This window comes from Arvicanthis niloticus, chromosome 4 (assembly GCF_011762505.2).
Source record: "Arvicanthis niloticus isolate mArvNil1 chromosome 4, mArvNil1.pat.X, whole genome shotgun sequence".
In the NCBI taxonomy this organism is placed as follows: Eukaryota; Metazoa; Chordata; class Mammalia; order Rodentia; family Muridae; genus Arvicanthis; species Arvicanthis niloticus.
The window spans coordinates 132,743,718-132,758,837 of NC_047661.1; the positions used below are offsets into that span (position 1 = coordinate 132,743,718).

Consider the following 15,120-nt stretch of genomic DNA (forward strand, 5'->3'; position numbering starts at 1 on the left):
GCATTAGTTTGCCTTTCCTTCTTTGCTGATCATCTTATGTCATGATTTCATAGAGAGAAACACACCAAAGAACTTCTCATGGTGTTATATCAGCTTCTTGCCATTTCCACGGATCAAGATGATTGGCAGAGCCTTTAGGTTTCTTTGGCAGTGAGTAGTCATGGAAAATAACAAATAACTGTTCTCTCAATGCCCACATGAGGAAAGGATCAAACTTTCTTTGCTGATTCATGAATTGTGTTTGCAAGTGGACTGAGCTACCACTGCTGATCCATGTGAACTGAACTGCTGCTATCCTGACAAGGAAGATTGGGATCAACCCAAAGAACTATTTCTAAAAATATCCTCATCTTCCTTTGCCCTATTAATCTTTCCTTTCCACTACCCTTGGTAGGTGGCAGGCTAGAAGGGAGGTTAAAGCATAAGAGAAGTCTTATTAAAGTAGGTTTTTAAAAATCTAAGCCTACACCTGACCTTCATTCTAGAAAACCATGAGCTACATGCAAGCTCGGTTTTCTGTCAGAAGTTACTGGACATGCACAGAAACCAGCTCCAGGTCATGGTGTGAACCACTTAGCACTGCAGGTCTTGGAATTTAATCTTTTCTTCTTTTTATCTTCTGCCTCTTCTTTGGGTGAGAATTGCCTAACATGACTCTTGTGTATGTTGCCAAGGTTCCTCCCTATTCACTGTATTTCCCATTTTACAAGTCACATCTCTGAAGAACCAATATTTGAAGGTTGGAGGAGAGGAGCATTTTATGGTTGAAGTCATAAAAATATATAAGAACAATGAGTGCCTTTAAATATTTAAGAAATGCAACAGAAGAAAGACTTTCATTAGTCAGTGTTGCTGGGATAGCAGGATTCAAAGAAATGCAGTGTAAAACAGTGGGTGATGTTCTTGGAATAAAGTCTATAAAAAAATAAGATTTAATTAAAATTTTAAGACTCTCATCATTATTGAGAGCATATGCCCACAAAGGGCATTGTTAATGTAGACCTCATAAGAACTAGGTGACTTGGAAGATTATCCTTAGCCAATGAGACTGCTGTCAAGGAGGAGATAATTGCATATTTCAATTGATTGAGCTACACAAAATTAATTTACCTACTATGTGTACTACTGCATGCACTGAGGAGGAAATGAAGTTACAACACAATGCTTATAACTTGGAGTTTTATTTTTTGTCATGCAAGAATGTTGTCTTTGTCGGAGTGTTTCTTTTCTGTTGCTGTAATAAAACACTTTAACCAAAAACAACTTAGGGAAGGAAAAGATTTGTTTGGTTTCTTCTTCCAGGTCATAGATCACCACTGAAGGAAGTCAGGACAGGACATCAAGCAGGAACTTGAAGTAAAAAATGTGAGAGGCATTGCTTGCTGGTTCACTCCCAGGCTCATGCTCTGTTGCTTCCTTATATGCATCAGGACCACCTGCCAAGGGGATGGTGCTGCTCACAGTAGGCTAAGCCCTCCTGCTTCAATTTAACAATTAACAATTAAAACTATCAAAGATGCACCCTAGGGCAAATCTGGTCTAAGCAACCTCTTACTGAGAATTCCCTCTCAAATGACTCTAGGCTGTATAAAGCTGACTTTCTCCAAGATGAATGACTCAGTAAGAATTTTGAGTCACATGGGTAGGCAACTGGACCAAATGAAATGGAGACAAAGTAAAATCTCTTCCAGAGCTGTGTTGCTGGGCTGGTGCTTGCTGTGGTAACTAGACTTCATTCTTCTGGGGCCTCTGAAGAACCATGTGAGTTTACTTCAAGCCATAGTAACCCCCTCTAGCAACCCCTGCACACAGTTAGTTGGCATAGCAACAGACAATGATCTAAGCCAATGAGACTTAGGCAAGCCACAAATGGTAAACTCAATAGATTTTGAATTTCCCTCATGTGGGCATACAGAGAACAGCTATTTATTAAGTATTTTCCATGCATACTCACTGCCAAGGCCACCAGGGAAAATAAGAAGAAAACAAAGCATAGACTTTACATTGAATCTGTGGCCAGAGCAAGATCATGAGAGATGCAACCAGGCAGACAAGTCTTCCAGGGAAGGCGCTGAGGATCACAGATGCAAGCCTGGCCTGTGTTCCAGAGAGCAAGGCAGTCAGACAGAAGATGTATGAACCATTCTGAAGTAGTTGTGTGATTGCTACTTTCTCAAACATCTGTACTCTCTGCTGCATGAGACCCTCCTTCTGCTGCATGAGACTCTGCTTCAAAAAGCCAATGTCTCTCTTAGAGCCATGAGAGGGCATCACGGATTCTTTTTGTTTAAATACCTATAATTTTTGCCATTAGCTAAGCACTGTGCTTAGTACTGGTCTGCCCCACAACACTGGGGGCAATCTGTGCCCTCTACGGTCAGCTGAGAAAACAAGTATAGAGATGGAAGCTTGGTCCTAGCTTGCCCAGAGGTTAAGAATTAAAGTCTTCCTCCTCACTTCTCTATTCAAACAGAATTATAGACAAGAGTGACTCTTTAATAGTTCTTCTGTGAGTGTTTGTTGTATATTTAGGATATGAGGGCCTTACAGTCAACCCCTTAAGGAGACAGGAATCTCCTGTTCAGTAAGATGAATGCTTTAATAGTGACAGCCTTCCCAGCCCTGAGCTCCAAGTGCTGTCTCCTCTGTTTCTTGATCATGGAAACGCAGAAATTAAAACATCTATTAATTTAGTTCTTTGTTATAAATGTTCCATATCACCAAGCACTTGACAAAAAGTAAATTACATAAATCCCTTGCTTTCAAAAGACACAGGCTCTCTCCTAAAAGTGGTGTGTCAGAAAGGACTGCTCAAACCAGTGACAATGGGGGAGCTGGCAGGCAGAAGACACCAAAGGGTGTATCTCAGCAAGGATACATAGAGGTGGAAACACTGAATCCTCCTACCTCCATGGGGCCACTCAGAGCTGAACCCCTACAGCCTATAAAGCTGAGGGGTTACAGCAGCTGAGCTCCTTAGGGTTCTGGAACATCCTAACAATGTGAGCAAAAGGCATTGGAGTAGAACGTTAGTTCCAAAAACAGTAATGAAACCCAAATGGAAGCTGACTGTAAAGAATGTGGAGAAGTTTCCCGTGAGTCTCTGGAATATGGTGGAATATAGTGGAGCAGACAGGGACCAGGCTGGAGAGAAAACTTGAGAATATGCCAGATAATCTCAGATTCCCTATGCACCATTTAGACAGTATCAGGACTTTGTCAATGACCAAAAGTTGTTGATAATTATTAAAACGTCATTAGGAGAAACTAAAAGTCTGTCTTAAGCATGAAGAGGGGAAGAATTTATATACGTCAGAACCATAGCTTAGGTTATCACTACCCTTCCTGGAATTTGAAAAGCCAAAAGTAGCACAGAAGATAAGAGATATTTTAAAAGGGAAAATGCTATCACAATCAAACCCTATGAAGCTCTTGAGCTGTTCCAGAACAAGACATGGTTTTGGTTTGGAAAATCCTACCACAAGAGGCCAAGAATAAAACATAATAAACAAGACAATGTCATCATTAAGGCTCTGTGTTCAGAAACACTATATAGTAACCTAAATAATTTCACAGCCACAAAATGCATAAACATATAAAGAAAGAATCTTAAACATTCCTTAAATTTGACCTTTTCTTTGCTGGTTGAAATTTCTACCAATTCTTCCCACACAAGCCATGAAGACACAGCTCAGTCGCGGGATCCCTAGGGACAAAGCTGGACTCTATTTTTATCTCTGTAAAGTCTTCTTTTGTTTTTTTTTTTGTTTTTTTTGTTTTTTTTGTTTTCAGCAGGAGGATGACTTAAAGGCCCAGACTCAAGCCTATATACTGAAGTACTAAAGACAATTTATATCATATTTTGTATGTGTGCATCTTGCGCAGCAGAGACTGCTTTTCAGGGACATCTGCACACACTGAAGAATATGTATGGCACATTTAGAAAATGTTTGCAAGCCAACCTGAGATGCATAAAGCTGCATATCCAGACCATGCCAGTTTCAGAACCACTTAGGATTATGTAAAGCAGCCTACACTGACAGACACTTCACACCAGAGCTAGCATGTCCATATAAATTACTTCTGGTTTGGGGGAAATAGAGTAAACAGAAACTCGAGCCTAAATGGAGGATGCTGTGGAGAAATTCAAACTCTGAGATGTTATTTCCAAGACTAGAATGGATAGAAGAAGACATCGGAGCTTGTCTATGTTTTGGTTTGATTGCTTTTTAAAATTCTCTTTATCCCAAATTAGAGGTAATGGTTTTAGAGAGTTTCCTGTGGCTCTGTGTAGATAAAAGTATTCATCTACAAATGGACGTATTTCTGAATGAAGGCAACAATGCAGATGAATTTGTATTTAAAACCACAGTGTAACAAAAGCTCTATAGACAGGGTAACATAACAGGAAGGTTGGCAGAATGGGATTCAAGGACAGAGGTCTGACACACAATAACTTAGCAGTTGCCAGGAGCAAGTTAGGAAGACAACTCTGTGCTCAGGAAGAGGGATGGAGAGGAATGGAGAGGAATGGGTGATTTTTCCCTACTTACTCCTCACTTCAACACAACACACAATCTGTTATAGTATGAGTCTAAATGTCTTCCACAGGTTCCTGCTCTGAGCACTTTGTCCTTTACTTTGGGGCTGTGTGGATGGAAGACTGTGCTGATTACTTGCAAAGCTAGGTCACTAGAGGCCTTTGAAGTTACACCTCTCAGAATCCGCTTGGTTTCTCTGTTTTCTGATGCACTGTCATGTGGCTGCCTTCCACCACAATCTCCGGGCACTAAGAACTGAGCCCCTCCCTGACCACGGACTGAGCCCAGGCCTTCTTTACCACGATGAACCATAACCTCTCTGTCCCAGATAAACTCTCCTCCCGTAAGTTGCCCACAGAGAGGACTGACACTGAGAATTTCTGTAGGAAAAAAAATGTATTTGCCAACCATGTGGATGGACATTTTGCAAACAAAAATTTGAAGCACTGGGAGTTTTTCCTATGACCTGAGGCCCTTAATGTAAGAAAAATATACCAGCATGAACTAGTCAACCTAATTCTTTCTACACCAGAGGAGGCTGTCAGAATCAGTGGCCTTGTGTCTCCTTGCATTACCTTGTAGGTACCCGAGAACCCCCCTGTGGAAGGGATTGTAGATTGGGCTATGCTCTGCCAAATGAAGGGTTATTTGCAAAGTGTCACATGGTATGTGAATCTCTTACATGCCCAAGAGCAGGACGAGGTGTGACAGTGATATTTGTCTGTCTTAGCTCTGCAGCACAGTCACTTTACTGCAGGAGTGTGGTTCCCTAACACCAACATTGAGACGATCTCACAGTGCAAGATGTACACTACTGACCCTAAAGGTCACTCGCTGTGCTACAGATGTGAGGTTAAGTGTGGGAAGGCCTGGTTTAGCCTGGTTTGTGGTACACACGTGTACTCAGAACCTCTAGATATGCCTGCATCCTGGTGGTGTGAAGGGTGGATATTGGTTAAAACAGGAGAAAGGTATCCTTTGAGCAAACTCTCTACAGTGAGGCAGAGTCATATTATCTAGATGACCTACCAAATGGTTCATGATTTCTCTATGTCTAATGTATACTCTACTCTGTGTACCCAACAATAATTTTCTTTTGCATGAGACCTAATTGGGTGCAAATTGTTCAATTTCCACTAAGGTGTAACTTCCTCAGGAATTCATAAGTTGAGGCCAGTTTTGTCTTACAGAAGCAGAATTCATATAATTTAAGTAATCCTACCTAAGGTTGCAAGAGAAACCTTTATCATCCATTCAAAACTAGTTGAGTAAGTTAAGATTGCCTAAACTAGTAATTGATATTGAACCAAAACTAAGTGTTTTACTGTTACATTTGGTCCTTTCTAAAAACTGGAGCAATACAAGGAGAAACTACCAAGGTTGGAAATAGCACAAAGTAGCTCCTGTGGTTGGCAGTGGCCATTTGAATCAGACTCGGCCAAAGTGATTGGGAGTGATCGCTGAAATCAGGCACTGTGAGATGAGCTAGAACCTAGGTTACATCTTCTGTCCACAACCAGGAGAGACTCCAGGTTCATACACCATGCAAGCTGGGCACCTCCCTTCTTGCCTGAAGAGTAGCCAACCTAAGGTAGCTCTCTAAAAACCCCATGTGCTGGTATCTATGGCAAACAGGGACTCTACAGCAGAACAGGCCACACTTGTAGTATGGAGAGATGACTAGCCAGGCTAATGGAACCTATTTAAAATAAAATCTAAAGAAGCCACAAAGTCAAACACAAAGAGTTGCTGGGTTTTGTTGTGGTGGTGGTGGTTGTTTTGTAAGATAAGGTAGAGAAGATTCTTGTTAAAATACTAGTTTAACCCATGTAGGTTAGAAATGAAGTAAATGTGCTTGTTCTGTGAAAGGGGCGTCAGCTCAGCAGAAAATCTGAGGGGGGCAGGAAGTGGCATTTGGCATTTAATGTGGAGGAGGGCATCAGGGTGCAGGCTTAGTTCTGAAGCCTCTGCACATGCTGTGGAGTGATAGGACAGCCCATGTATTCAGAAGAAAAGCCTGAGTGGCAGGCACTCAGTTTATGTCTGAGTCAACTGTAACCAGAAAACAGGCATATGGTCCTGAATACAGCTTCACCTTAAAGAGCTTGTCCCCGTACCCTCAATAGAAAGAAAGAAAGAAAGAAAGAAAGAAAGAAAGAAAGAAAGAAAGAAAGAAAGAAAGAAAGAAAGAAAGAAACAAAGAAAGAAAGAAAGAAAGAAAGAAAGAGAAAGAGAGAGAAAGATATGAGGGGGGTTGGGGGTAGTATAGACTTTAAGTTTAAATTGCCTTGGGCTCTTGCTCCCTGCAGTAAATTTGTCAACCCTAGAGTCATCAAAGGATCATTTTTAACAGATCAACCTCTCAAGTGGCTTCTCAGTCAAATAAGAGCCCTTCCCACAACCCAGCTCAGCCTCTAATCAACTGATCTCTTTAGCAAGCTGCAGCACCCTTCACTACCTCAGAGGAGCCCTGCCTGGGTGATCCAATAGAATTAGATCACTGTTAGCACTGGTTGACCTACTCAGTGTCTTTTATAGTGATATCTCTTATGACATGCAGGACATCCTGTGTGATGTCTTATGTGACCTGCTGGAAGTCTGACCAGCATGAGTCTGTGTAAGCCAAAGCCTGGGTGTCCTCTCAAATGTATCCAATAAGCCTCTGCCCTCATTATTAATAATATTAGGTGTGTTCTCTACAGACATTTTAAGGTCAGTGAGCAATGGCAGTAAAACCTTATTTTTTATTATTTTATTTATTTGTTTGTGCACGTGTGCACACATACAGTATGAGTAAGCATTCCCATTTCACAAATCAAGCGAGGAGATCAGAGCACAATTTACAGGAGTCAGTTCTCTCCTTCTACTATGTAGATCCCAGAGACTAAGCTCACATTTTAGCCTTGGCAGCAAGAGATTTTACCCTTTGAGACATCTCACCAGTGCCAGAATATTCTTGAAGGAGAGAATCGAACTACATATCTTTGTATGTTGCTTTTTGTTTTTCAATCCCAGCGCCAACAGAGAAAAAAGCAGAGGCAAAGGCAGAGATTCTGGGCTTGCTCTGAGGTGTAAATGGGGACATGAACATGTGAAGTTAGGAATGAGATCTCGCAGTCCTTGGCTAACTGCCCTCCATTTTTGCCTTTCTGATGGTAGCTATTCTGGATGAGGAGGCAGGTAGCCACTGTTTTACACTGGAGAAAATCATGCTATGGTTTCATTCACAAGTAAAATAACATGCATTGCTATGTGGCACCAAGAGTACTTAAAAATATGTTGTTTTAATTGTAAACTAATTAATTTAAAAATATATGATTGGTAGCATTTCATTGTGTTTTTTAAAAAGGTGAAATGAGTTGAAGACAAGATGGAGCTTTAGGCATTGCTAAGAGACAGTAAAAGAAGTTTATATTGGAATGTGTAGAATTAAGTAACCACGGGGCCATGTCTACAGCACTTACTATTATATTTCTGTCACTTACTATTTTCTTTGATGCCTAGTTCCATAAAAATTTACTGGATTAACAAAAAAAAAGTACACCCGTTTATGATCCAGGACATCTACTTGTGTCCTGCTTCAGAAGAGAGCCAACTTTGTAAGACCAAAGTATACATTGAAATGGCAATTTCTTCATTTAACTGAATTGTCCCCTTGAGCATTTCTTGGGCATCTGTTATGTGCCCAGATTTTGTTGTAGGTAATAGAAACATAAAGGAAATATGAATGACACTAGAAATAAACGTGTGAACACATATTCGCAACATAGGCTGATAGCGGGACTGCAGAGGACTGTAGATGATGCTGGACAGAGAGGCTGGACAGAAAGCAATGCTGTGATGTGTGAGATAATGGACGGGTCTCCTGAGGCCACCCACGCTCCGTATTGACCCTTCCTTAGTGTGTAACGATGACAGGATGACTTGCCTTTACTCCGTGTGGTTAGTGCTGAAAGCTGAAATCCCCTCTTGTTCACAAAGCCACTCTCTATGCATTCCATTACTGTCCCTTCACCACTCCTTTCATCGCACTCAAGATTCTAAAAAATAAGTCTAAAGTAGCTGTTAATGATTACATATTTATATTTCTAAAATATTCTTCCAGGTCTTCTTCAAGCAAAAATAAAGATTTCCATGATTTTATGTTAGACATCTTAGATATCAGATACTGAAAAGTTTGGTTAGCCCCAGAGTTCTGACAGATGTGCTCACCTCAGTAGTTGCTCTTGCGTCCCTTTCTCTGCTCATGAAAAGTTGCAACTCTGTACACACACACACCCCAGCACATATGTCACAGATGTGCAGCTTGGTCTTCATATGTCCCCAAACAACTGGAGGGGTGCTGTTCCTAATACTATTGCCTGTCTGTGGAATATGTTTCCCTAACTGGACTGCCTTGTCTGGTATCAGTGGGAAAGGATGTACCTAGCCTTGCAGAGACTTGATGTGCCAGAATTGGGGAATACTGGAGGGTTGAGGAGTGGGGCACTACCCTCTCAGAGGAGAAGGAGAGGGGAGATGGGCTAGGGGACAATGTGAAGGGGGAGAGAGACCAGGATATAAAGTGAATAAAAAAGATTGCAGCTCCAACACTGAGGTTCACTGAGTACCCCCCCCCACCATGGGGGCCAGTATCTCCCTCATTCCCTATAATTTCTTACAAATATCAGAACATAATTATTGATCTTGTTACGTGGTGACCTAGTCCTTTATGAAGCTTTTGTTCAAACTGTTCTGCTGGTGATTCAAATTTAGAGCCATAGACACTGCTCCTGGATTTGAGTTGTAGACTTAGGCATGAAATGCATGCCTTTATTACAGGATTCGGTTTCGACAAGAACATAGGACTTGAAATGCAGGTTTCATTAGCAGGAGGTAGTTAGAAGCAAGCTGGCAGGCGTGTTGTTCTTACTATTATATTGTGATGAACAAGAATCAGTCTCAAGCCAGTGTGAGTCCTGGTGATGCTCAATTTCAGGACCAGCATGATCCATGCAGCCCTCAGCAACAAATAACCTTACCTACCAAGAGCTGCAGTAGACTGACTTGGAAAGGCAATGGCCACACCCTAAGCCTGGTGACTCTTCAGGGCATCTGTGTGTTAAGCTATGCTTTCTAATGTATCCGTGCAGCCTATACATTACTAATGTATACATTCAGCTATACTAAGCTCTTGTCAAGATGTGAACTCTTTCCATTACAAGTCCTGCGGTTACCTGCCTGGAGCTTCAGTTTCAGTCCAGCCCCTTCGGCCCAGCAAGGCTGATCTACATCCAAGACTCCAGCATTTTGCCTGTAGTCTCTTTGCTAATGCTTCTTCCATGTTACTTACTGAATCAAAGAGCAGTTCCCTGTAATAAAACTTTGTGAAAGCAACTCTCTCCTATCCAGGCAACTTCGTATGGTAATTTTTCTATCAGAAGTTGCATGCTCAATTCTCATGTTGTATGGTATTGTGATACAGTTGTTTAAATGTCTTCATACGCATATAAACAAAGTTCTTGAGAAGGAAGATCTACTTTTGTTTGTTTGTTTTTCCAGCATTTGATATAGTATGTGTCTGTTCGATGAGAGCTTTGCAAATGTATGCAGAAGTGAATATTGCCCATGAATGCAAATAATTATAGTACACATCAGAGGAGTAAGAGTATCTGTGGGCCTTATTGGGTCCAGAAGCTCATCTCCAGTTTACACCACCGCTCTGCGAGGTGGAGTCTATCACGGCTCTTTTGCCTTGAGAAAACTGACCTCAAGAAGTTAATCCTAATAGGTCCAATGAGGCTAGCCGTTTCTGCCCCTTGAACCACCACAGTTGGATATTGTCAAGAATACCAGAAGAGGAGAGGTATATTTGACTGACTCTCTTCCATTCCTTTCCAGCTCCAAGCACAGCCCAGTATGGAATTACTGGGAGTGCCTGCGACCTCTTCTCCTGCTGGAGCCTTGCGTTGACACTATCTTCTGTCATCAGTATATTTTACCTGAAGAATGCCATCCTACAATGAATCTAAAGACCCATGAAAGGCTTTTAAGGAGTCTCTGGGAGTGCTGATGGCTGGATCCAATCTGGTGCAGTTAGGTTGAAGCAGCGTGGGATACAATCGGCCGTCTGTAGCGGGTGACGCCTTTTGTCTGTGGAATCGATGGTTGTGTAAATACTTTCATTCTCCTCTCCTTTTGGTTAGACACACGACCTTGTGAAGCACTGCACATTGTCCCTTTTTTAAGATGTGAAAGGTCTGAACTTATTTTAGAGGATATTAATTGTGATTTCATGTTTGTAATCTACAACTTTTCAAAAGCATTCAGTCGTGGTCTGCTAGGCTTCCGGCTGTAGTTTACATAACAAATATTGCAGTGAACCCATGATTCTTTAAGGCTGCAATACAAGGGTCCCGTGCCCTGTTTCAATAAGAGTCAACCCACATTTACAAAGATGCATTTTTTTCTTTTTTGATACAAATTCAAATAATATTGCCTTCAGATCATTTCTTCAAAATATAACATATAACTAGATGTCCCTGCTCGCATGACATCCAGGTTTTGGAAATGAGCCTTGTAATATAACTCGCTATGCTTCTCCTTCTAATTTCAGCATGGGTGTGCCTTCATAAAATAATCTCTTTGTCTCTGACAAATACATAATGTTTTCCTAAACCTTTCAATTTGGAAGCAAAAAAAAAAAAGTAATTTATATCAATAAGCTAAACTCCACTCCATTTTGCGGGGCCAAGAAGCTATTAGGCTGTGTCTTGTCATCAACCATGGGGCCTGCGAACTTTGCCCACAGCATCTAAGTTTTCATGACAAAACAATTTAATAACAGGATTGAAGTTCCGGTTAAATATCAGTGCCACTGTGGGAAAGCATAACCCATCGCAGGAGAGCACAACCTGTTCTAGACCCCTGGTAAAGCATCAGTCTCCTGCACTATTCAAGTTGATACCCTAACACGGATTCTCTGCATGAACTGCAGCTCTATCACCCAAGAGACGAGAGGCTGTTAGTGCTCAGATTAGGCTTTGACATCAGTAAGTTACTGTGACAGAAACCCTGCAGACTTTCCATCTGATTTTCCCGTCCTTTGGTTGATAGGAATGCATCTTATGTTCTTTAAAATTCCAAAATGTGCTTTAAAAAATATTGTGCATCTATGCACAGCTGATCAGCCCTGAAGTAACTAATTCTCCACCAAAATCTTGTTAGTCATTACCACTCAAACTGATGCCAAAACTGAAGACTCACCATGCTTCACTGCATCTTACAGGACACATATGAGATGCAACCAAATGGACACACTAGAAGGAGGGCATCATGGGATATGTTAATCACTCAATGATTGTGAATATTGCATTTTTTCTATTTAAAAAACAAAACTACATTTTTGAAGGAAAATGCTGTTAGTCTAACTACTATATTACAGGAATAGGCTCATGGTCTTGCTTTTGACCAAAGCAAGACCAGAGCCTTGAAAGCCATTTTTCAGGTCTGATGAAGTTGCCAATTTTAGCACGCCTAGGTTTCTACAGTGACCTTCTGCACACCCTAACTAAAGACCTACGCTCAAAACTACACACAAGGACTTTTACAGTGATTATTTTAGATAGTTCATGTTTTGCCCTAGAAGGATGGCTTTAATTTTTTTTATTTTTTTCCTAAACAAAGTTTAGACCCAAAAGACACCATAAATCTATTTTAATTAGGAAAAAGAGAATCATAAGTGAGGAGACATAAATACATAGTCTTCCCATGAAATGGCAATAATGTGGCATAATGCTATGAAATTTACTAGCTGTAATAAATTTATGTCATTTTGATTGATATATTAAAAGTAAATTTTGAAAATTACGGCATTTAAATTTCTAGGTGATTTGCTACTAAAAGCGTTCCTGTGGAATTAGTGAGCAAACAATAGAATTTTTTTTCTTTGTATTGCAGCTTTAAAGTAGCACACTCCACAATAACCTACTTATTAGAGATAGCGGTGCTACCATGGAGTGTTGGCCACCTGAACCGCTGTTTGGGGAGAGAAGCAGTTGGAGAATGCGTATTATACAGTGACGTTTCCCTAGAGTTAAAAATGCCTCCTCTGTGTAAGGTGTGTAGGGTACATGTGAGGTAAACTGAGGTATAAAATACAGATGAACCAAATAATTAGTTCTAAGTGTTGTCATGATTCCGAATTCGTGGAGTCCGGTGTTTTTCCATAGAGTGTGACAAAGGACAGTCATAGCTCAGTAGCTACATGTATTTGCCTTTATGTTAGAAGAGACTTTCTTGAGTGACATTTTAATAGAGGAGGCATCCACAATGTTTTTCTGTATTATGGCAGCATAGTCCTTAGGCGCCTGGACAGAGTGAAACCATGAGTATTTATGAGTTCAGTATTGTTCAAATAAGGCTACAGTATTTGCTTTTTTGTGTGAATGTATTGCATATAATGTTCAAGTAGGTGATTTTACATTGACGGGCATCTGAAATGTCTGATTACTCCATTTTATCAGTCCTGACTGTACAAGATTGTTGCAATTTCAGAATAGCAGTCTTATGAAGTTAGTTTATCTTTTGATTTACAACAGTTTTCTTTGGCTATTCATTTCAGCATTATGTTTTCCACAATATCCATTTGTGGGATTCCTTTTGTTGCCCCTAAATTTTTAAAGAAAGAAGGAAAGAAAACCATGATAGAGAAAGGAGAATGAGAAAAAGAAGAAAAGAAAAAAGAATATGGGGGATAAACAGAAATGACTGAAGAAAGTGAAGAGAATTAGGAGGGGGAGTAGGGGGAGCTGGAATCTTCTGCTGATAAGTCTATTGGGCTGTGTTCTTGGTTTAACTGCAAATGGCCTAATTTTTTCCCAATGATCTTATTCTAAACCTAAGTCCTGCTATGCCCTGTGGTCCTGCTGGGCAGAATTTATTGAATGATTGGCACTGCCCAGGCCACAGTACTGAGTGCTTTTTGCAGACACTGAGATTTGAGAGAGAGCATTTCAAACATAAAGTTACTTTGGGGTTCACAGCTTCACTAAAAAATTGTCTTCTCATAGCATTTATGCTGTGTCTAGAAAGTAGACTGGAAAGCTAAGAATCATGTGGATAATTCAGGACAAAACTGCACACATATAGAGAAGTACCCCAATCTGTGAAGTCTGAACACTCTGAGCAACTGAACTATCAAAGTCAATAAATGGTATTGATCAAATTACTGAATAATTGTTAATTTACCCATTGTGCTTAGCTTTGTAACACAGCTGAAAGTTACCTATTTAATCTTTTCAATAAAATTGTTTTTTTGAAATCCAGAAATGATTTTAAAAAGAGGTCAGGTTTCTAACTATTTATTGAAGTGTGTGGGTGTACAGTATTTCAATAGATATGAATATGGATAAATGGTATTGCCTTAAGATCCTCTGAAATGTACTTACTTTAAAGACTGGAAAACGCCCTTCCTGTCTTTAGTAAAACATCCATATTTCATAATATGATGTAAAATATGTTGTACTGTTTCCAATAGGTGAATATAAAGTCAGTTTATCAATTAAAATATGTATTTGACTCATTTTAAACTCGTTTAGTCTGAGAAGCAAAGACATAGTAGCTTAGGCCTGATCTACCATTGTCTCCTGTCTCTCCTGTACTTCATGGAAATACAGTGTGAGAACTTGAATTCCATGGCTCTCAAGGGCTGCATTCTGGATCTGTTATAGTTCCCTAAAGGTCTGACAATATGCAAAACATTTGTCCAAACTTAACTTTTTGGAGATAAATATTCTTTCAAGAGTTTATGTGAAATGGGACATGTTTCTGGTAGGGCCTGGAGGGTAAAGCCCAATGATCCAGCAAACTGACAATCCAAATGCCTGTACAAGTCTGTGGCTTCTTTAAAAAGATGGGGATGAAGCAACAAAAATATACAATTCCTTTCCCATATCTTGCTTTCTAAGCAAAGCCTGCTCTGTGGATATTACAATATATAAATGAGTCCATTCCACAAGAGTCATTGATTTAATCCCTCTTATCTAAGGCTGCCTATCTGTGATCACAACAATATTAATCGGAAGGTTGAGGCTGGAGAGATGGAAAGGTTGGGGCTGGAAAGAAAGAGATGGCTGGACATTCTCTTACTGCTGCTATTACAGAGGATCCAAGCTCAATTTTCAGCACACAAATAGATGTTTCACATCTGACTGAAACTCCAACTTCAAGGGATCTGATGCCCTCTTCTGTCCTCTACAGGTAATGCATTCATGTGCAGATACCCATTCACACACTCATAAACACACATTCACACACACACACACACACACACACTCAAACACACAAACATACACTCACTCATACACACACACACACACAGAAACACAGAGACATACATACACTCACACACAGAGACATATACACAGACACATCAAAAATACTTATTAAAATTAAAAATAAATTGTAACTATGTAAAAGGTCAAACAAAACATCAAATTGGTTTAATAGGCTTCTTACAAATATGGGTGTGCAGTCACCACCTGCACACCCATATTTGGGAAGCATACACCAAACTTCTTATCTCACAAAAAGTGAAACA

At 40.3% G+C, this 15,120-nt stretch overlaps 1 protein-coding gene across 1 annotated transcript in view; it reads left to right on the plus strand.

Moving 5' to 3' along the window:
• The window catches only part of Negr1 (neuronal growth regulator 1), a 697,487-nt gene extending 683,399 nt beyond the window's left edge, over nucleotides 1-14,088 (plus strand). The window contains exon 7 of the mRNA XM_034500375.2: nucleotides 10,422-14,088. Coding sequence (XP_034356266.1) covers nucleotides 10,422-10,546 — 125 coding nt within the window. The 3' untranslated portion in view covers nucleotides 10,547-14,088. The remainder of the gene's footprint in view (nucleotides 1-10,421) is intronic.
• The last annotated feature ends 1,032 nt before the right edge of the window (nucleotides 14,089-15,120 follow it).